The sequence below is a fragment of the Mirounga leonina genome, unplaced genomic scaffold (genome assembly GCF_011800145.1).
Source record: "Mirounga leonina isolate KUSES-001 unplaced genomic scaffold, KU_Mleo_1.0 Mir_168, whole genome shotgun sequence".
Lineage (NCBI taxonomy): Eukaryota > Metazoa > Chordata > Mammalia > Carnivora > Phocidae > Mirounga > Mirounga leonina.
This window is the reverse complement of record NW_023270426.1, coordinates 24775397-24798794: the sequence shown is the minus strand read 5'-3', so window position 1 is coordinate 24798794 and position 23398 is coordinate 24775397. Positions and strand designations below refer to the sequence as shown.

General features: G+C 39.1%; 2 protein-coding genes across 2 annotated transcripts in view; both read right to left on the bottom strand.

Moving 5' to 3' along the window:
* LOC118017111 (protocadherin beta-2-like) overlaps positions 1-1449 on the bottom strand; it is a 53976-nt gene extending 52527 nt beyond the window's left edge. Inside the window, exon 1 of the mRNA XM_035015050.1 lies at positions 2-1449. Coding sequence (XP_034870941.1) covers positions 2-1241 — 1240 coding nt within the window. The 5' untranslated portion in view covers positions 1242-1449. The remainder of the gene's footprint in view (position 1) is intronic.
* Positions 1450-20556: 19107 nt separating this feature from the next.
* LOC118017186 (protocadherin beta-1) lies at positions 20557-23112 on the bottom strand. The gene has a single exon (XM_035015097.1). It carries the CDS (start codon positions 23110-23112, stop codon positions 20656-20658), a length of 2457 nt encoding a protein of 818 aa, XP_034870988.1. The 3' UTR covers positions 20557-20655.
* Between the last annotated feature and the right edge of the window lie 286 nt (positions 23113-23398).

Here is a 23398-nt window from a genome sequence, read left to right as displayed (position 1 = left end):
GTCTCTCGGTCCAGAGCTGTGTTTGTCACGAGGGTGTAAAAATTCTCAACGGAAGGTTTAAGGAAGAAAGGAAGATCATCTTGAATGGAACAAACCATTCTTCCATTGTCTCCCGAGTCAGGATCTGAAACCCTGAATACAGCAATTATGGTCTCCTGCAAGTTTTCTGGGATATGATCGATAAATGTTGACATAGTCAGTTCCGGAGGGTTGTCATTCAAATCCATCACTTGGACAAACACCACGCAGCTTCCAGAAAGTCCTCCACCGTCTGTCGCCTGAATATTTAATGTATAAGTCTGAGTGGATTCAAAATCCAGCTTCTGTGTTAAAAAGAGTTCTCCTGACTTTGCATTTATTTGAAAAGTTTTGCGAATCTCTTCAGAGGCTTGGGAAAATACATAAGATATTTCTCCATAGGTTCCAATGTCCAAATCGCTAGCAGAGACTATGGCAACCAGGAATCCAATGGGGCTGTTTTCCAGAACTTGCACCTCGTAAAACTGCTTTGCAAACTCGGGGGCGTTATCATTGATGTCTAAGACTTCAATGTGAACCAGAGCAGTGCCAGTCCTGGGTGGAGTCCCGCCATCCAGCGCTGTGAGAGTTAACCTGATCTCAGCCTGTTGCTCTCGATCCAGTGCTTTGTCCAACACCAGCTGTGGTAATACGCCGTCGGGACTGTCTTGTAATTTAAGATGGAAATGGGAATTGGGGCTGACTGTGTAACTTTGGAGACTGTTGCTTCCTACATCTAAGTCCTGGGCACGTTCTATTAGGAAAGTAGTTCCGGGAGTGATACTTTCTGAAATTTTCAAAATTATTTCCTTGTCTAGGAACACCGGGGAATGATCATTTATATCTCTAATCCGTAGCTCAGCCTGAAAAAACTGCAGGGGATTTTCCAATAACACCTGGAAAGGTAGCACGCATGGCTCGGCAAGGCCGCACAGCTCCTCCCGATCCAGTTTCTCATTTAACAACAAGTCCCCTGTCTGCCTATCAAAATGCAAACGAGTTTTTTTCCCTTTGGAAATGACCCGAGCCCCCCGTGCAGCTAGCTCATTTACCTCCAGCCCCAGGTCTTTTAACAAATTGGCCACAAAGGAGCCACTCTCCATTTCCTCAGCCACTGAGTAGCGCCTAGGCTCGGAAGCAGCCTGAGCTATGCCCAGCAAAACAAAGAATATCAAGACTTGCCTTTGTTTCAGAAAGCGTTCTTTTCCCTCTCCAGCCTCCATCGCCTTCCGGTCTACCAGCAAACGTAACCCAGTTTCGGCTCGCGTTGTGGCGGACTCTTCACCTAGTATCTCGAAGGTACTGGGCTAAGTGGAGACGCCTAGGGCCCCGATTTCCTGGGGCAAACACCTTAGAAAGCCTCCCCTTCCTGCTTGTTTCTTTAGCAGAGCATCTGGCTTAAGGAGCGCCGGCTGGTAGCTTTCTTCGTTCTACTTTTAATGCTGCAGCGCCACCCCGCGTCCTTTCCGAGCGTTTATTTTATCTAAAACATTAACATCCTACTCCTTTCTTTCAGACAGATGGCAATCTAAATGGAATATTTTTATGTAGTGTCTCAACGTCTTATCTGCATTTCCAAAGACTTTTTCATTGCATCCATAATGACCATGGCAAGCATTGACAAATTTCCATTCCAGTTTCCTCACCCATCGAAGGGGTTCTTTTTAAATTGGAAAAACATCAACTTCAGAAACTGGAAGGTAACTTCAGTCCCAGGATGAAAGAAGGCTTTGAGTAGGCAGTTCCCAGTTTTTATTTAGAGGATGGGCATGTGTGCGTCTGGGTGGTGGTTAGGGTACCATCCCCACACTCAAGAGAAACCAAAAACTATACAAACTCAGGGAAAGCACAGTATTCAGATAGCATTCTCATGAACTATGAAATACTGTTCTTACTCATAGATCTCTCCTGCACCACTCTCACTTCACATTTCCCTGAAATTTGACATATTTGGGCCACATGAAAATTTCCAAAAGTAGCTGGAAAATTTCTTCATATGAATGTATCGATGTTTTTATTTTCTTTTCTAACAGATAAGGGCATTTTTTAAACAACCTCAAATCAGTTATCACATCTAACAATGCTAATAATTTCGTAATATCAAATACTCAGTAAGTATTGAATCTTCTCCAATTATCTCTTTTAAATGTCTTTTTAGAGATAATTTGTTAATCGGGTGCTAAACAAGATACACGTTGCAGTTTGTTATGTGTTTAAAGTTTCTATCTTTGGGGCGCCTGGGTGGCTCAGTTGGTTAAGCGACTGCCTTCGGCTCAGGTCATGATCCTGGAGTCCCTGGATGGAGTCCCGCATCGGGCTCCCTGCTTAGCAGGGAGTCTGTTTCTCCCTCTGGCCCTTCCCCCTCTCATGCTCTCTCTATCTCATTCTCTCTCTCAAATAAATAATAATAAAAAAATCTTTAAAGTTTCTATCTTTTTGTATTTAAAATATTTGATAAGGGGCGCCTGGGTGGCTCAGTCGGTTAAGCATCTGCCTTTGGCTCAGATCATGATCCCAGGGTCCTGGGATCAAGCCCCAGAACGGGCTCCCTGCTCAGCCGAGGAGCCTGCTTCTCCCCCTGCTTGTGCATGCTCTCTCTCTGTCAAATAAATAAATAAAATCTTTTTAAAAATAAAATAAAATACTTAATAAAAAGTCAGTTATCAACCCAGAAAAGACATGGAGGAAATTTAAATGCATATTGCTTAGTGAAAGAAACCAGTCTGAAAAGGCACATACTCTATTACTTCCAACTACATGACATTCTGGAAAAGGCAAAAGTGATTAAGATAAATTAAGAAGATTAGTAGTTGCCAGATGGAAGGAGGAGGTGAATTAAGAGGTAAAACACAGGAGATCTGGGAGGTATTAAAACTTTTCTTTATGATATTGTAATGGTGGATACATGACACAATGAGCTTGTCAAAACCATAAAACAACACAAAGAATGAACCCTAATATAAACTACAGACTCTAGTTAATAATGGATCAATATTGGTTCATTAATTATAATAAATGTACCACATTAATGCAAGATGTTAATACTAGGGAACACTATGAGTGAGAGAAAGTGGGTATATGGGAAATCTTCATACTATCTGCTCAATTTTCTATAAAACCTAAAACTGCTCTTAAAAATTAAGTCAATATTTGGGGGCACCTGGGTGGCTCTGATGGTTAAGTGTCTGACTCTTGATTTAGGGTCAGGTCATGATCTCAGGGTTGTGAGACTGAAACTCATATCAGGCTCCATGCTGGATATGGAGCCTGCTTAAGTTTCTCTCTCTCTCCCACTCCCTTTGCCCCTCTCCCCTACTTTCATGCTCTCTCTCACTCTGAAAAAAATTAAATATTTGTATTGAGAAATATTTCAAATATATAGAAAAGTTAAAAGAATTATACAAACATAATTCTACCCTCCACCCAAATTTAAAGCTTATTTTTTACAGTACTTGTTCTATTTTTTAATTCTACATACAAATACCCCCTTTTTTTGCTGACCTATTTGAAAGTGACTTGAAGACATCAGAACACTTCACCTCTAAATATTTCAACAGGCATCTCCTAAGTATAAGGACATTGTCCTATAATCATCATCCTACTAGCACACTTAACAAAATTAACAATGATTCCATAATATTATCCAAAATCCAGTCCCTACTAAATCTCATTATTTTTCCATTATTATTCCTCAATTTTCTTAAATTTTGATAAGAATTCATATGCACTCCTGAGTTCCTTTTACAAATGCACTTTTTAACCACTTGTTATGTCTTAGGAAATTTGTTTTTTAACCAAGTTTCATGATTGTATTGTGTTGAATCTATTTAGTCTAGAACAGTCCCCTGTCTTTTATGATATTGAATTCTTTAAAGTATCCAGACCTGTTGTCTTGTAGGATGTTATACATTCTGAATTTGTCTGACTGTTTCCTTGTGGTGTCATTTAACCTGTTCCTCTAACCCCTGTATTTCCAGAAAACCAGAAATGGATGATTTATTAAATATAATAATGGCATAACACTTTTTAAAGCTCTCATTTATTTTCTGTAATTGGGTAAAAAAATAATGGGCAATCACAGATTCCTTTTCTTTTCTTTTTAAAGATTTTATTTATTTATTTGTCAGAGAGACAGAACACAAGCAGGGGGAGAGGCAGGCAGAGGGAGAAGCAGGCTCCCTGTGGAGCAAGGAGCCTGATGTGGGACTCGATCCCAGGACCCTGGGATCATGACCTGAGCCGAAGGCAGCCGCTTAACCAACTGAGCCACCCAGGCGTCCCACAGATTCCTTTTCTTAACATTTAGAAAATAAATGCCTACTTGTATTTTGATATTATTTTTCTCTTTTCATGATGTTTATATTACTATTATAATAATCCAAAATTTTTAAATTCATTTCACAGGGAATGTTCTGGCACTTATCTTAAGGTGGAAATTGTGGGCCTGTGGTAACACTCAAACAATTTGCTTTTGACTCTATTAAGGATACAAACAACTAAGTTTTTCCATGTATTTCATAAAGCTCAAGCAAGCAGGATTTCAAAATAAAGGTGACTTGAGCAGGGGAAATGAAGATGCTATTTGCTTTCCCCAGAACTAATATGCAACTAATGGTTTGGAAAGAGACACTTGCGTAAGAATCTTGGCATTTTTTGTTTCATGAGAATCATCATAGTCTATTAGTACAAACTGTTCCCTTGAAAAAAATCTTGCCCACACATTGCCATGGGTTCTAGCCTGCCTTGAGTATATATTGGACTCTCTCTCTCTCCTACAGATACATATACATACATACATACATATATATGTATATGTTTTAGATGTTTTCATATATTGTGTATGATTTTTCCCAAGAATCTCAGACATCTTCTCTCCCATTATTAAAATAGGCTAGGGCGCCTGGGTGGCTCAGTTGGTTAAGCGACTGCCTTCGGCTCAGGTCATGATCCTGGAGTCCCGGGATCGAGTCCTGCATCGGGCTCCCTGCTTGGCGGGGAGTCTGCTTCTCCCTCTCCCACTCCCCATTTGTGTTCCCTCTCTCGCTGTGTCTTTCTCTGACAAATAAATAAATAAAATCTTTTAAATAAATAAATAAATAAATAAATAAATAAATAAATAAATAAATAAATAAAATAGGCTAAAACTTGTATCAGGTTTTGGTAGTCTTGTAGATGATTGAATTTGTACTAAGAGCACAATTAAAATTTCATTTTATTTGTTTTTTTAATTTCATTTTATTTTAATTCCAGTATAGTTAACATACAGTGTTATATCAGTTTCAGGTGTACAATATAGTGATTCAACACTTCCATATACCACTCAGTGCTCATCAGGACAAATGCTGTCCTTATTCTCCATCACCTATTTCACCCATACCTCCCCTCTGGTAACCATCATTTTGTTCTCTATAGTTAAGAGTCTCTTTCTTGGTTTGTCTCTTTCTCTCTTTTTAAAATTACTTTATTTTTTAATTGACGTATTTATGACATATGATATTATATTAGTTTCAGGGATACAACATAGTGACTCAACATTTATACACATTACAAAATAGTCACCATGATAAGTGTACTTACCATCTGTCATCATACAAAGTTATTATAGTATTACTGACTATATGTTCCCTATGCTGTACTTTACATCCCCATGACTTATTTATTTTATAACTGGAAGTTTGTACTTCTTAATTCCCTTCATCTGTTTCACTCATCCCCTCACCCTGAAATTTCTTTTTAAAAAGAAAATGTGCCTAAGTGTTTTTTAACTACTAAAAACAATACAGAAAACAAATAATGAAGAAATCTACAGATGTAGGGAGGGCAAAGAATATGTTAGGGGGAAAGAAACCTGAGAAAATAACTGACAACCAACAACTTTTCTGGTGAAGACCAGTGCAGACCTGGATCTGGCCAATAGTAGTGATCATCCAATATTGTTATTGTTAAATTAACATGGAAATTGGGATTCAAGGTATACTTATGAATACTACTGTTTTTTGGGGTTTTTTTTAAAAGATTTTATTTATTTGACAGAGAGAGAGACAGCGAGAGAGGGAACACAAGCAGGGGGAGTGGCAGAGGGAGAAGCAGGCTTCCCGCGGAGCAGGGAGCCCGACGTGGGGCTCAATCCTAGGACCCTGGGATCATGACCTGAGCCGAAGGCAGAGGCTTAACGACTGAGCCACCCAGGCGCCCCGAATACCACTCTTTATATCCAAGTCCCGCCATCTTTATGGACTTTGATTGCTACAGGAATGCTCTACTGGACTTTTGGCAGCATTCTCGAGTCCAAGAACACACTGGTGAATAATTATTTATATCCGTGAATCTCAACTCAACTTGGAAAAATGCAAAGGATTTTACTTGAGCAACTAAAAATTCATCATCTACGTCTCAGTCTGTACACCAACTCTGGATCCAATCTCTATTTATTTATTTACTTAGGGAGTGGGGAGGGGCAGAGGGAGAGAGAGAATCTTAAGCAGGCTCAATGCCCAGTGCAGAGCTCAATGCCGGGCTCAGTCTCATGACGGTGAGATCATGACCAGAGCCAAAATCAAGAGCTGGATGCTTAACCAACTGAGCCACCCAGGTGCCCCCCAATTTCTATTTAGTAGCAAATACTGAGTCTGTTGGTTTGAAAATGCTGTCTTTTATCTTTAGAAATATTACTTACCCCCTCATATCTACCCCCACCCCCTCCAGGCAGCAACAACCATCAGTAGCTTCCCCACTCTCAGGCCCAAAATATCTGTGAAATTAGCAATGAAGGAACTACTCTACAGTGCCTTTGGAACAGAATTCTGCAGGAGTTCAGTTTCCTCAATGGTATATGCTAAGTGAAACAGAGTAAGTTTGCCTTAGGTTGGGCTTTAAGTATTCCATTATTCCTTCTTCTAACTCTTTAGCAAATATGGCTTTGCATAATCAAAGTTTTATCACACTAATATTTCTTTCTGTTATTTATACCACCATAGTCTCAGGCTTCCAATACAACTCTCAAAGTCAGAGTAGTGTAATATGGAGCATACAGAACCATATTTGCAGTCGGGTTGCTCTACCATCTAAGCCTTCAGTGTCATTATCAGGCCTCTCTTAGTTTTTCAAGTTCTCCGGAAAGTAGAAAAAAATGTTAGAAAGGCAAATGGAAATATCATCTATTTTGTATTTATGTAATATGCTTATTATCCAGTGTATTGAATAAGGTGTATTTTTATTGTCTCAGCAACTATTAGATATACATTAAAAATCAACAATTAGATCTCATCTGAGGCATATCATGCTTTTGTATCCTCTGCCTTTGATTATTCTAAACTATATCAGAGAGTATTAAACATTGATGCAAAGAGAAGAAAGATGAGATTATTTTGCCACTCCATACTAAATGGCATTTCCTTTTAATGTATTGGAGATGCTGAGATATTAATTGCTAAAAAATGAATTATTTTTGATATTAATAAGAAAACTTAGCAAAAATGAACAAATACAAATTTAGCATAGTAATAAATAAGCTACACAGCAACTCAGTGGATTACACCTTAAATAATGAAAGAGACATTTATTTCTATCAATTACTTTTTTCCCTGTGGTTTTGTATCTGTATTTGATTTTGCCTCATCAATGTCATCAAAATAAAATGACTTTATTTCAAATAAGAAGTAAAAACTACATAATGGTAATCAAATAGTTATTTGAATTTAGGAGATGGACAGCAGTATGGCTGAAAAGTAGGCTATCACAATTTATGGGCCATCATCTGTGAAATATGAAGAAAAGCAAAAAATGACAAAATACATAGGCTGGCCTCCACTGAGAAGACTTCCCTCTTGAACATTATCATTTTTTGAATAGATTAGGATGAGTTTCCTTGTCAAGCACTGGGATACCTCCTAGGATAGTCCACACAAAGTTTTAGGGGTAACTTACCTTCGTGAAAAGTCAAAGGTAATTAGGCCTGCGGAGAAAACAATGCATTCTTTTTCTGTACTTAATAAAAAACCTATTATAAAAGCCTAGAGATTTAGGTGAATAATAAATAAATACCCTAGGCTTCTAAACCAAGACCTTTGTGAAGTAAATAAAAAGATAAAAACAGCTAAGTCATCAGTACTTGTTGATTCTAAATTAGCATTAGCTATGCTTCAGAAGAAAAGAAAATACTACCAAAGGTAGAGCCATAAAAGAGCAACTATGCTATTCAGAAAAGGGATTTTTCTTCTACTTTTTATCCAGAGCCCAAAAGCAAGAATACCAAGGATGATACCTAATGTCTTATTTTCAGCTTCAAAGAACTTGATTTCATTGAAGATAAAGTGAGGTTGCATGCATGTATCTCTCTTCTCTGTCCTGCATTAGTTTGGCGGAGTAGGGAATATTTAAAATTTAATGGAAAAAAAAAATCTGGAAGGAAAGATCAAGGCATTTTCTTTTTTGTCCAGAGTGTTTAGAGGATGATCTTTAAAGAGGTGAAGTCTGTTTCTGGAAGTTTTTCAGGGTGAGCAGGTAAGTGTCAACATGACCAATTCTATGGAATTGTCATCCAACAGGAGTGTCATCCAACACCCTTCACAGGGAAAAAGATTTCTGAAAGTAGTTCTGCTGTGAATTTCCTGAGTATTTGCCACATACCCTGAAATTGCCTGATAATTTTCTTGCAGTGCATATTTATAATGCACAGATATCAACAGTAATTAAAATGTTTGGGGAGTACTTTCCAGAGGTTGGAGGATTTAGTGCGCCTGGAGAATTCAGCGAGCCGTTTCTTAATGATTTACTAAGACTAAATCTTCAGCAGAGAGACTTCTGACAACCAGGTTGCCGAGGGGCATGCATCTCAAGGGTTTTCACTGGTTGTCACCATTGGTCCCAAACTAGTGTTGATTACTACCATTCCTTTCTGTGACAGTTAAACTTACCTTGGGTTGTTCTTCATCCTGCGATTTTTTTCCCACGAATGAGCAAATTACTTATCCCACTATTGCATCGCACTTTACTGTGAGAATGGAAATTGAACGGATGGTGTAGTTTCCAGTAACGGAAAATTCACCTAAATCTCATGCATGTCCCCGCGCACATTCTGCAACGTTCAGAAGAATTTTTCAAAGAGGGAACATTCCACACTCATACCTTTTTCTCAGAAAACCAAGAAGAAGTTTACAGGTTTGGAAATGCAGAGCTCCTACAGGTCTGGGTTCCTGTTCGGGAGAAAAGGCTCTTCTTTGGGTGGATCTAAAATATTCTTGGATCTCTTTGGAAACCACCCTGCTCCCACAGGTGCACAGACGCTCCCTTTCCCGCAGCCGGCGCCAAATCTCCGAGACCTCTGGCCATAAATAGCCGCCTTCCTTTTCCTGGGCCCGGGCATTTCGCCCCGGAAGAAAAGGAAAACTCACCCCTTGCCTTTTCTGCCAGCTTTTCTCTCGCACAATTTCCTGCACACCCTCTGAGTGCGTTGTCTTTAATAAAAGAAGCATTGGGAGGTCTTGTAAGAGGAATAACGTCAACTTATGTCTCGTCCTCATTCATTTGAAGGAAAGTCTGAAATCTGAGCTTGCAGCCGACGCTTCCCAAGCCGCGTCCACCCCCAGTGCCTTCCAGATTTTGTCTTTTCTGAGATGGAGTCTGCGGAAATGCCAGGCTCCTCCTCCTACTTTTTAGCCTGTAGCACCACCAGGCGTCCGAACTGAAAACCTGGTACTGTAATAATACAGCCCTTTCCGTCAGAAACGGTCAAAATCTGTTCATCGTCACGACGTCTAGTGGCACAGTTCTTAAATTATTTCTTCGTATTACTTCTCCGATTTTTGGTTTAACCAGTGTGGGCAGAAACAATTGATAGTGTACGGTTTTATTATCATATTTCTAATTATCAGTTATCTTATTCTATTATCACAACTGTACAGTTTGAGAGTAACTTGAACTGGATTTCTGCCATTTGAGACAGGTCACCCATTTGGCCATGCATCTGCTGAATTTATTAATTCATCAGCAGGTGTTTGTTTGAGATTATATTGACGTCCTGTGAAAGGTATTGGGGATATAAAATTGAATAAAGCCTAGTGCCTACACCCCCAGGCAGGAGGTTACAGCCTAGAAGGGGGACACAGATAAAGAGACAATTATGACGTGGGAGGTAAGTGCTAAGATAGAGATTTGCACAGACACGGTGACTACTTTTGAGGGAAATTTAAGTAAGAACAGAAATGGGGTATCAGGAAAGATTCCCAGAGGAGGTGAAGTTTGAGCTAGTTGCATTTTATGGTATCAACTTAAACCCATTGAAATTATTTTCTACTGCAGATGAAGTACTTGTAATTTTGCAAGAAATGAGATTTTCTCAAAAGTTGGGAAGGTCATGGCTTATGTGAAATGCAATGTAGTCTTTCAGTCAACAGCACAGAGCCTTGCATGAAGTGTTGTGGGTGACAACTGAAAGACTAGGGATGAACCCTTTTTTCCAATTTGATCTGGTACAGATAACTAATAGTCAATTTAAAGGAGAGTCCTGCAGGTTGAGTGTGTGCATGTCTGAGTAGTTTGTTGTGTAAAAACATCATCTTTTTAAGTGGTGATTAAGAGTATGGGCTTTTAAGTCAAAGAACTCATATCAAAATCCTGGCTCTACTACTTCATATATCTTCTATTAAGAAAATTACTTAATCTCTCCAAACTTCAGTTTCCTTGTGTGAAAAAAAGTGGATATAATAATGTTATCTACTTCATGAAGTTGTGGGAATTAAGTGAAACAGTGCTTATGTAGCAATTTTTTTTAAGTCGGCTCTATGCCCAACACAGGGCTTGAACTCAAGACCCAAGATCAAGAGTCGCATGCTCTACAAACTGAGCCATCCAGGCACCCCAGTGAAACAGTGCTTATGAAATGTTCAGCCTAGTACTTGGAACATCACAGTGTTTCATAAATGCTAACAATTATTAGTGGTAATACTATGAAAACGGGAACTTATCTATAGTCCTGATTACTCCTTCAAACAAATGTAAGCCTAAATGACTCCTAAAAGGGAAACCCATGTACACTGTTGGTGGGAATGTACATTACTATTGCCACTGTGGAAAATAGTATAGAGGTTCCTAAAAAAATGAAAATAGGGCATTCTGGATGGCTCAATCGGTTAAGCGTACAACTCTTGATTTCAGCTCAGATCATGATCTCAGGGTCTTGGGATCCAGCCCCGGGTCGGGCTCCACACTTAGCCAGGAGTCTGCTTGAGATTCTCTCTCTCCCTATTTCTCGTCCCCTTCCCCCTGCTTGCTCACACTGTCTCTTTCATTAGTGTTTTGTAGTTTCTAGAGTATAAATTCTTTACCTCCTTGGTTAAGTTTATTCCTAGGTATCTTATGGTTTTTGGTGCTATTGTAAATGGAATTGATTCCTTAACATCTCTTTCTTCAGTCACATTATTAGTGTATAGAAATGCAGCTGATTTCTGTGCATTGATTTTGTATCCTGCCATGTTGCTGAATTGCTGTATGAGTTCTAGCAATTTTGGGGTGGAGTCTTTTGGGTTTTCTACATAAAGTATCGTGTCATCTGCGAAGAGAGAAAATTTGACCTCTTCTTTGCCAATTTGAATGCCTTTTATTTCTTTTTGTTGTCTGATTGCTGAGGCTAGGACTTCCAGTACTATGTTGAACAATAATGGTGAGAGTGGGCATCCCTGTCATGTTCCTAACCTTAAGGGAAAAGCTCTCAGGTTTTCCCCATTGAGAATGATATTCGCTGTGGGGTTTTCATAGATGGCTTTTATGATATTGAGGTATGTTCCCTCTATGCCTGTACTTTGAAGAGTTTTAATCAGGAAAGGATGCTGTATTTTGTCAAATGTGTTTTTTTCTGTATCAATTGAGAGAATCATATGGTTCTTGTCTTTTCTTTTATTAATGTGCTCTATCACGTTGATTGATTTCCGAATGTTGAACCACCCTTGCACCCCAGGAATAAATCCCACCTGGTCATGGTGAATAATCCTTTTAATGTAATGGATCCTATTGGCTAGGAACTTGTTGAGTATTTTGGCATCCATGTTTATTAGGCATATGGGTCTGTAATTCTCCTTTTTGATGGGGTCTTTGTCTGGTTTTGGGATCAGGATAATGCTGGCCTTATAGAACGAGTTTGGAAGTTTTCCTTCCGTTTCTATTTTTCAAAACAGCTTAAGTAGAATAGGTATTATTTCTTCTTTAAATGTTTCATAGAATTCCCCTGGGAAGCCATCTGGCCACCCTGGACTTTGGTTTTTTGGGAGGTTTTTGATTACTGCTTCAATTACCTTACTGGTTATTGGTCTGTTCAGATTGTCTATTTCTTCCTATTTCAGTCTTGGTAGTTGATAAGTTTCCCGGAATACATCCATTTCTTCCAAATTGCTTAGTTTGTTGGCATATAGTTGCTGGTAATAATTTCTAATAATTGTTTCTATTTCCTTGGTATTAGTCATGATTTTTCACCTTGCATTCATGATTTTATTGATTTGGGTCCTTTCCCTTCAATGCATTTTAAAATTTCCCTTTACACTTCCTCCTTGACACATACATAATTTAGATGTCTATTATTTAGGTTTGAAGTGTTCTGGAAATTTTCATCTTATCTTTCTATTATTGATTTATAGTTTGCTTTTATTGTGGTTGCAGAGCACCTTCTGTATCATTTTAATTACTTTAAAATTTGCTGAGGATTGTTTTTATGGCCCAGGATATAATCTAGCCTGGTATATGTTCTATGAGCACTTGGAAAGAGTATAATTCTGTTCTTTTTGGTCGAGTGTTCTATAAATGTCTATTGGATCCTGTTGGCTGATGGTATTGTTGAATTCTTGCTGGGTTTTTCTACTTCTTCTTGTCAATGGTCGAGAGAGGTGTCAAGGTCTCTAAACTACAGCTGTGAATTTGTCTATTTCTCCTTTCAGTTCTGTCAGTTTTTGGTTCACAGATTTTGCAGCTCTGTTGTTTCATACATGTATATTTAGGATCACTATGTCTTCTTAATGAATGAACTGACTTTCTTATCACTATATTATGTTCCTTTCTGCCTCTGGTAATTCTCTTTCTCTGAAATCTCAGGTATTAATATGGCCATACCTGCTTCCTTTTATTAACATATTTATGATATATCTTTTCCCATCCTTTTACTTTCAACTAGCCTGTATTGTTATATTTGAATTGAATTTATTACAGACAGTATATAACTGAAGTAATGTTTTTTAATCCATTCTGCCATGTGTTTTTTAATACACATTCTGGTGTATTTCGATCATTTATATTTAATGTAATTATTCATAAGCTAGGGCTTAAGTCTGCCATTTTATTTTTTTTAAGATTTATTTATTTATTTTAGAGGGGGAGAGAGAGAGCTTGCACACACGAGCAGGGGGAGGGGCAGAAGGAGAGGGAGAGAGTATCTCAAGCAGACTGCTGGCTGAGCACAGAGTCCAACGTGGGCTCAATCTCAGGACCCTAAGATCATGACCTGAGGCAAAATCAAGAGTCAGATGCCAACTGAGCCACCCAGGCAACCCTGCCATTTTATTTTGTTTTCTGTTTACTTGTTTTTGGTTTCTGTTTTCCTTTTCTCTATCTTTCTGTAGGTTATTTGACCACTTTTAAAATTTTCATTTTGATTTATCTATAGTGTTTCTGAGTATATTGCTTTATAAGACTTTTTAGTGGCTGCTTTAAGTATTATATAGAGATAACTTCTCACAGTCTATTGATGTCATCATTTCACCTGTTTGAATGAAGTATAGAAATCTTACCTCCCTCTGTGTCTCTTTACTCTCTCGTTTATAATACTGTCTTGGTCATTCCCTCTATATACATTCAGAACCACATCAGGCAGTATTATCATTTTTTTAAAACATAATTTAGAAAACTCAAGAGGAGAAGAAAGTCTATAGTATTCACCCATTTTTTTACTCACTGTGCTCGTTCTTCCTTCCTGATATTCCAAAGCTCCTTTTTAATTATTTCCTATCTGTTTAGAGAACTTCTCTTAGCCATTCTTTCAGGGTCAGTCTGCTGATGACAGTCTTTTAGTCTTCCTTCACCTGAGAATGTCTTGATGTCATCTTTATTCCTGAAGGATATTTTAATGATATGGGATACTGAGTTGACAGTTCTTTTCTTTCAGCCACTAAAAACGTGTTACTTGCTTCTAGCCCCCATCATTTCTGATGAAAAATCCCCTATTATTCAAATTGTTTTCCCTATAGGTCATGTGTCATTTTTCTTTAGCTGATTTCAAGACTTTTTGTCTTAATTTTCAGAAGTTTGATTACAATGTATCTTGGTGTGGATTTCTTTGGGTTTTTCTTGTTTGGAGTCTGCTCAGCTTTTTAAATATCCACGTTTATATCTTTTGCCAAATTTGAGTAGTTTTTCAGTCTATCCTTTTGAGTACCTCTATCTGCTTTCTCCTTTCCTTTTAGGACTCCAATGACACAAATATTATATGTTTTGTTATTTTCCCATACATGTCTGAAGCTCGGTGCATGTATTTTTCAGTATGTTTTCTTTCTTGTTCAGATTGGGTAATTTCTAATGTTCTTTATTCAAATTAACTGATTCTTTTGTCTCTTTCCTCCATTCTACTGTTCAGTTTATCCACTAAGCTTCTTATTTTGGCTATTGTATATCTCGTTCTAAAATTTCCATTTGGTTCTTCTTCATATTTTTTTCTTTATTTATTTTTTTTAACTTTTTTTTAAAGATTTTATTTATTTATTTGAGAGAGAGAATGAGACAGAGAGAGAGAGCAATGGGGGAGGATCAAAGGGAGAAGCAGACTCCCTGCTGAGCAGGGAGCCCGATGCGGGACTCAATCCCGGGACTCCAGGATCATGACCTGAGCCGAAGGCAGTCGCTTAATCAACTGAGCCACCCAGGCGCCCATATTTTTTCTTTATTGAAACTTTCTTTTCTTTAAATTTTATTAAATTTTTTATTATTATGTTCAGTTAGCCAACATATAGTACATCATTAGTTTTTGATGTAGTGTTCAATGATTCATTAGTTGTGTATTAAAATGTTAATTCCAGGGCGCCTGGATGGCTCAGTCGTTAAGTGTCTGCCTTCGGCTCAGGTCATGATCCCAGAGTCCTGGGATCGAGTCCTGCATCGGGCTCCCTGCTCAGTGGGAAGCCTGCTTCTCCCCCTCCCACTCCCCCTGCTTGTGTTCCTGCTCTCACTGTCTCTGTCTCTGTCAAATAAATAAATAAAATCTTTTAAAAAATATTAATTCCAGTATAGTTAACATACTGTGCTATATTACTCTCAGGTGTACAATATAGCGATTCAACAATTCTATACATTACTCAGTGCTCATCTTGTAAGTGTACTCTTTAATCCCCATTTCCTGTTTCACCTATCCCCCTGCCTATATCCCCTCTGGTAACTGCCAGTTTGTTCTCTATAGTTAAGAGTCTGATGGGGCACCTGGGTGGCTCAGTTGGTTGAGCGTCCGACTCTTGATTTTGGCTCCAGTCATGATCTTGGGGGTCATGGGATGGAACCCCACGTTGGGCTCACGCTCAGCGCAAAGTCTTCTTGTCCCTCTCCCTCCCAATCTATTTCTCCCCCTCTGCTCCTCCCCCAACTCGCAGACAAGCTCTCTCTCTCTCAAATAAATAGATGAGTAAAATCGTTTTAAAAAGACTCTGTTTCTTGGGTTGTATTTCTTCTTTTTCTCTTCCTTTGTTTCTTAAATTCCACATATGAATGAAATCATATGGTATTTGTCTTTCTCTGACTGACTTATTCCATTTAGCCTTATACTCTCTAGCTCCATCCATGTTGTTGAAAATGGAGAGATTTCATTCTTTATATGGCTGAATAATAGTCCATTGTGTACATGTGTGTATACACACACACATATATATGTCACATAATATATGTATCACCTCTTCTTTATCTATTCATCTATTGATAGACACTTGGGCTGCTTCCATAATTTGGCTATAAATAGTCCTGTAAATATGCTGCAATAAACATAGGGATGCATATATCCTTTTGAATTAGTGTTTTTGTATTATTTGGGTAAATGCCCAGTAGTGCAGTTACTGGATCATAGGGTAGTTCTATTTTTAATTTTTTGAGGAACCTCCATTCTGTTTTCCACAGTACCTACACCAGTTTGCATTCCCACCAACAGTGTATGAGGGTTCCTTTTTCTCCACATCCTTGCCAATACTTGTTATTTCTTGTGTTTTTGATTTTAGTTATTCTGAAATGTGTGAGGTGATATCTCATTGTGGTTTTGATTTGCATTTTCTTGACGGTGAGTAATGTTGAGCATCTTTTCATGTGTCTGTTAGCCATCTGAATGTCTTCTTTGGAGAAATGTCTGTTCATGTCTCCTGCCCATTTTTTTAATTGGATTATTTGGTTTTGGGTGTTGAGCTGTATAAGTTCTTTATATATTTTGGATACTAACCCTTTACTGGATGTGTCATTTGCAAATGTCTTCTCTCATTCAGTTGGTAGTCCATTAGTTTTGTTGATTGTTTCCTTTGCTATGCAGAAACTTTTTATTTTGATGTAGTCCCAATAATTTATTTTTGCTTTATTTTTCCCTTGCCTCAGGAGATATATCTAGAAAAATGTTGCTACTGCTGATGTCAGAGAAATTACTGCCTGTGTCCTCTTCTAGGATTTTTATGATTTCGGGTCTTACATTTATGTCTTTAATCCATTTTGAGTTTATTTTTGTGTATGGTGTAAGAAAGTGGTCCAGTTTCATTCTTTTGCATATAGCTGTCCAGTTTTCCCAATACCATTTGTTAAAGAGACTGTCATTTTCCCATTGCATATTCTTGCCTTTTTTGTCTAAGATTAATTGACCCACAATCATGGGTTTGTTTCTGGGCTCTCTTTCCTGTTCTATTGATCTACATGTCTATTTTTGTGCCAGTACCATACTGCTTTGATTACTATGCTTTGATTACTACAGCTTTGCAGTATAACTTGAAATCTGGAATTGTGGTAATTCCTGCTTTGCTTTGCTTTTTCAAGATTGTTTTGGCTATTCAGGGTCTTTTGTGGTTCTATACAAATTTTAGGATCATTTGCTCTAGTTTTGTGGAAAATGCTGTTGGCATTTTGATAGGGATTGCATTAAATTTGTAGATGGCTTTGGGTAGTATGGACATTTTAACAATATTTGTTCTTCCAATCCATGAGCATGGAATACCTTTCCATTTGTGTTTCTCATAACTTCAGAAATATTTTGGCAGAGGCTTTTCAACCTTTTTTTTTTTTTTCAGAACCAGATAGACCCATTCTAGCTTCTGGCTGTAAGCAGTGACTCTGGCTTTTATTCTCCATCTTGCATGGAGAATTTTTTTTTTCCTGATAGCCCATAAGAGCCAAACTTATGGCAACCAATGCCAGCTTCCCACCCTGCAGCTCAGAAATGCGAGGGTTTCATCCTTATTCACTATTTTATGTTTGTTCCATTTTTGTTTTATATTTTCTAATTTTTTATTTTAAATTTTTATCTATTTTTTTCTGTGTTCATATGAGCAGAGCATGGTGCACAGAAGCATAAACTTACTTCACCAGCTTAAAAGAAAACTGTGTTTTTACTTTTTATTTTGTTTCAGTGTTATATAACACAACCAATACTTTAATAATAATATTTTTACAGTGTTACATAAATCTGTAAACAAAGTCAAATTTTTGGTTGAAGAGCCTGTGTTTGATTAGTCACATACATTGATGACATTCAACTGTATAGAAAAAAGATCTTTAGGGCGCCTGGGTGGCTCAGTTGGTTAAGCGACTGCCTTCGGCTCAGGTCATGATCCTGGAGTCCCGGGATCGAGTCCCGCATCGGGCTCCCTGCTCGGCAGGGAGTCTGCTTCTCCCTCTCCCACTCCCTGTTTGTGTTCCCTCTCTCGCTGTGTCTTTCTCTGTCAAATAAATAAATAAAATCTTAAAAAAAAGAAAAAAGAAAAAAGACCTTTAAGAGGCACCTGTGATAAGCATCTGCCTTCAGCTCTGGTCATGATCTCAGGGTCTTGGGATGGAGCCCTCCATTGGGCTCCCTGCTCAGCGAGGAGTCTGCTTCTCCCTCTCCCTCTTCCCCTCTGCCTGCTTGTGCACTCTCTCACTCTATCTCTCAAATAAACAAAATCTTAAAAAAAGAAAATAGACTTCTATATGGGAGACTTACATGGATGAATTCTGCTTCCACAAATGAGACAAATTCATCTTTTTTTTTTTTTTTTTTGAGAGGGAGAGCGGGTAGAGGGCAAAGGTAGAGGGAGAGAAAGAATCTCAAGCAGACTCCACACCCAGAGCCCCACATGGGGCTGGATCTCAGAACCTGAGATCATGACCTGAGCCAAAACAAGAGTCTGATGCTTAACCAACTGAGCCACCCAGGCATCCCAAGACAAATTCATCTTTAAATTATACACAACTAATTAATCATTGAACATTACATCAAAAACTTATGATGTACTGTATGCTGGCTAATTGAATTTAAATTAAAAAAAAAAGAAACCAACAACAACAAAATACAGACACATGACAGAGAAAGCAATGTATTTACTTATTTTTAGGAGAATTAAATAAAACCAGACAGACCAATTCCATTTCTTATATATCTGTATGTCTAATTTCATATATAAATCTATGTTTTAACTGACATCTCTATTGTACATAGCTTATAAATATATAAACATGCCTGCATAATAAAATTCAAATTTTTCAAACTTTAGTATCCATTTAATAGTTTTATAATTGGAATGGAGATTTTAAATCAAGTTAATGTAATTTTCATTTAAAGTTAAAACATCATGGGGCGCCTGGGTGGCTCAGTCATTAGGCGTCTGCCTTCGGCTCAGGTCATGATCCCAGGGTCCTGGGATCAAGCCCTGCATCGGGCTCCCTGCTCCGTGGGAAGCCTGTTTCTCCCTCTCCCACTCCCCCTGCTTGTGTTCCCTTTCTCGCTGTGTCTCTCTCTGTCAAATAAATAAAATCTTTAAAAAAAAAAGTTAAAACATCATTATGAAGAAACCTTAATAAGATTTAAGAAACTTATACTTATTTAAGATCATATAGCATATAGAGTTATAAATACTTATTTTGGTCAAAATGTGTTCTATGTGAATAATTCCAGTCTTAAAAATCTGCTTTTCATCCCAAATAAAAGGGTTTGCTGAACAACAAAATAAATAATGATAACATTGGATTATAACCCAAATAATAAAGTATATATCCATGAGTTTATATATAAAGAAATAACTACATATTGAACAAATGGAAGAGAAATGAAAAGTTTTTCTTCAATTAATTAATGTAAAAGGAATCAGGGAAATAGAAAATTACCATTTGAATGCCACAGTGTTAATTGCCATAGGAAATATCCAGTAATGGATACTAAAATTAGTGGGCAAAAGTTTAAGCAGAAACATGATATTTACATAGTTTCAAAGTGTCTCTTTCCAAGTATTTATTAACTACAAAGAAAAAATAGTAACTTTACAATGGAGAAACTTGACAGATATTATCTTAACTAAGTGATGGAGATTAATATCACCTAAACACTATTGAACTGTATATTTAAAAATGTTTAACATGGTAAATTTTATGTTGCTTTTAACCACAGTTTTTTTAAAAGATTAATATTACTGCTCAATAGGACACAGTGACATCATGTTCTCCCAATAATGATGCACTGAGAAGGATACAATATCATTTCTGTGGTATTCTTCCCAATAATGCATAACATCAATCTAATCTAAAGAAGACAAAGACATCTCAAATTGAGGGACATGTTTGCTAACTAAACTTATTATGGTAACCATTTCACAATACATGTAAGTCAGGTCATTATGTCATACACCTTGAAATTACACAATGCTGTATGTCAGTTATATTTCAATAAAACTGAAAAATTTGAAAAAATCAAATCTGGTAATATCTGAAAATGTTATCTTTTCTTAAGGCTACTTAATTAGTATTCATGATCACTTTTTTCCTTAATATCTTTTTATTTTATAGTTGTGTATTAGCACTTGTTAACTACAGTAAACCTAATTTATTTTTTCCATCATCTACCTTTCATTCCCCACATTCAAATAACTGCTTTCTGATAAGGAATGGAATAGACTTCTGTGTAAAAGAGAGATTTGAGACTTGCCTAAGACCCTAAACACCATTAAGAAATCACCTGTAACTTAATTTTGGGAAACATTCCTGAACTGAATCTCTTTAGTCTTATATCTGCCCTTATTCACCTTCTCAAAATAAGTCAATCCTTTTTTTGCTTTTCCTTTCCTTTCACCTGATTATCTATGAGAACCACCATTCACCAGGTATTTGCATTGTTATGAACAATGGCATGCAAGATGTCGAGTCAAAGATGATCTCCACATACTGAGAGGCAAAAATCTAAAATTTGAGTGATGATAAACTATATTTCTGCTTCTCAAATCTAATTGCTTCCTGATGCATCAAAACTAGAACCTAGTTTTTGTCCCTATACATGTGTAACTGTCTGCTGGAAAACAATTTAAAGGCAACATGATATCTCTATGGAACTAAGCATTTCCAGGGCCAGGACTAATGAACTTTTGGGGGAGACATAAATAATGGCTACATATAGCTCATGAGTAAGAGCTACATACAGTTGTCAGGTACTCGGCCACGGTCCTCTGACCCCCGAGACCTATTCCTATCAGAATCTGGTGGTAAATTGGAGCCAGCCTCTGGTTTTGCCTCTCCGGCGCCATGGGGGAAGGGGAAGTTGGGCATAAAGCGCTTAAGAAACCGAAACTCACTATTGCTGGAGCCAGTGGCTGAGCACATCTCATAGGGACAGGGCTGAGAGAACGATCCATTGGCCCCTCCTTGTACCAGGTTGTTAGGGAAATTACAGTCATCATAGAAATGCTCTTCAACTGTGAACTTTTCTCTATATTTAACCTTCTGGTAGATGTGTATAACAAAGATCACTGTGACGGAGAGGAGAAATAGAAAGGAGAGCACAGCCAGAGAAATGACCAAATATTTAGTGGATGGATTTACCCTTGTAGGATTCTTGGAAGGATCCCGGAACTGCAGATAGGGTTCAGAAAAACCATCTACCAGCAAGATGCTGAGTGAGGCAGTAGTGGAAAGAGCCGGTTGGCCATGATCCTGAACAAGAATGATCAGTTTCTGAATCATGGGGTCTCTCTCAGATATCTGCCGCAATGTACGGATTTCCCCATTTTGTTGTTGAACAGAGAATAACCCAGGGTCAGTGGCCTTAAGGAGATGATATGAAAGCCAAGAATTCTGACCTGAGTCACCATCCACAGCCACTACCTTGGTCACCAGGTAGCCTGCATCTGCAGACCTGGGCACCAGGTCATTGCAGGGCAAGGTGCCATTCTGCAGTGGGTACAAGATCATTGGGCGGTTGTCATTGTCATCCAGAACAACCACTCTTACAGTAACCTGGCTACTCAGTGACAGGAAGCCCCCATCAGTTGCCTTTACCACAAAATGAAAATTTTGAATGGCCTCATAATCCATGGTTCTCAGTGCATAGAGCTTCCCGTTGTCTGAATTTATGGAGATGTAAGCAAAGACTGATAAATCTCCACTTTGTGGAGGCAGCAGAGTATATGTTACTTGGGCATTCTCACCCAAATCTAGATCCTCAGCATGAACTTTGCCAATAAAAATTGCTGGGCTGTTGTTTTCTCGAACAGTCAAAATGTAGGAGTCTTCCTGAAATATTGGGGGATTGTCATTAATGTCAGCTATTAACACCTCAATCACAGTTTCTGTGAACAGACTGGGTGGCCCAGTATCCATGGCAACGACGGTGATATTGTAGCCTGAAACCTCTTCCCGATCCAAGCCTCTGTCAGTAACCAGTGAGTAAGAATTCCGGAAAGTTGGTTTGACTGCAAAAGGAAGGTCTTCTCTGAGGAAGCAGGTGATTTTTCCTCCCACCCGAACGTCCCTGTCTCGAATAGAGAAAAGGGCCACTACGGTTTGTGGTGGGGAGTCCTCAGGGAGAGGGCTGGACATAGAGGAGACTGTCACCTCAGGGGGATTGTCATTAACATCCACTACTTCCACCAGGACTTTGCTGTGGGCAGAGAGGCCCCCTCCGTCGGTGGCTTGAATGTCAATATCGTATGTTTCGACCGCTTCAAAATCTAGGGGCCCTCTCAGTCGAACCTCTCCACTGTGAGAGTCAATCTGAAACGTCTGGAGAATTGCTTCTGGGTTTTGAGCTAAGGAGTAAGTTATTTCCTTGTTGGAGCCCTCGTCCAGGTCTGCGGCACTCACAGTAGCCACCAGTGAACCATTGGCGCTATTTTCCGGTACCTGAGCGCGGTACACGAGCCTAGAGAACTGAGGCACGTGGTCATTGACGTCCAGAACCTCCACGCGGATGTGGGCGATGCCAGACTTGGGTGGGGACCCGCCGTCCACCGCCGTAATTGTCAAGTTGACTTCAGGTTGCTCCTCTCTGTCCAGGGGCTTATCCAGGACCAGCTCGGCATACTTGGGCCCATGGCTGCGAAAGCGGGTATGCAGGTGGAAATACGCGTTGGGGCTCAAGGTGTAGTTTTGAAGACCATTGAGGCCCACGTCCAGGTCCTGGGCGCTCTGCAGAGGAAAACGTGAACCCAGGGGTGTGCTCTCCGGAATCTTTAAAAGCGGCTCCTTGTTCAGGAAAATCGGGGCATTGTCGTTGATATCAAATACCCTGACCTCGACACGAAAGGACTGCAGCGGCTCCACCAGGACTATTTCAAAGTGCAGAACACACGGGTCCGTTTTGCCACACAGTGACTCCCTATCCAGTTTCTCCTTCACGAACAGATCCCCTGTCTTGCGGTGGAGCCGGAAATGCAGTTTGTTGCCTTCGGCAACCAGCCGCGCCCCGCGCGCAGCCAGCTTCCCTACCTCCAGCCCCAGGTCCTTAGCCACATTAGCCACAAACGAACCGCTCTCCATCTCTTCCGCCACTGAATAGCGGATGGTGGCCGCGCTCCCCACAGAGATGCACAACAAAAAAAGAAGAGACCCTACTTGCCTGCTCTGCAGGGGTTTTCCGTGCGCCGCCGCCATCCGTTCTCGCACGCGCACAGTCTGCAGCAACCACCACCTGTTGCGGATATATTTCACTTTTCCGCCCACAGGTTCTTGCAACAGCTGCGCTCAGCTTCGCTCGTCTCTAACCGCAGCGCCACCAAGGGCTTGCCGCTCCCGGTAAGCTGTTTTGCACTTGAAAGAAAACTTGCATTGAGCAACTCAACTCCCCAGTCTATCCAGTGTATTAATAGGTATGTTCTCATTCCGGAGATTAGGTAGAGGATGAAAGTTGTTGCCAAAGCAACGGCTGACTCGCCCTTTA

Coding starts and splice junctions, on each gene's coding strand:
- LOC118017186 (XM_035015097.1), bottom strand. CDS start 23,112: ATGGCGGCGGCGCACGGAAAACCCCTGCAGAGCAGGCAAGTAGGGTCT.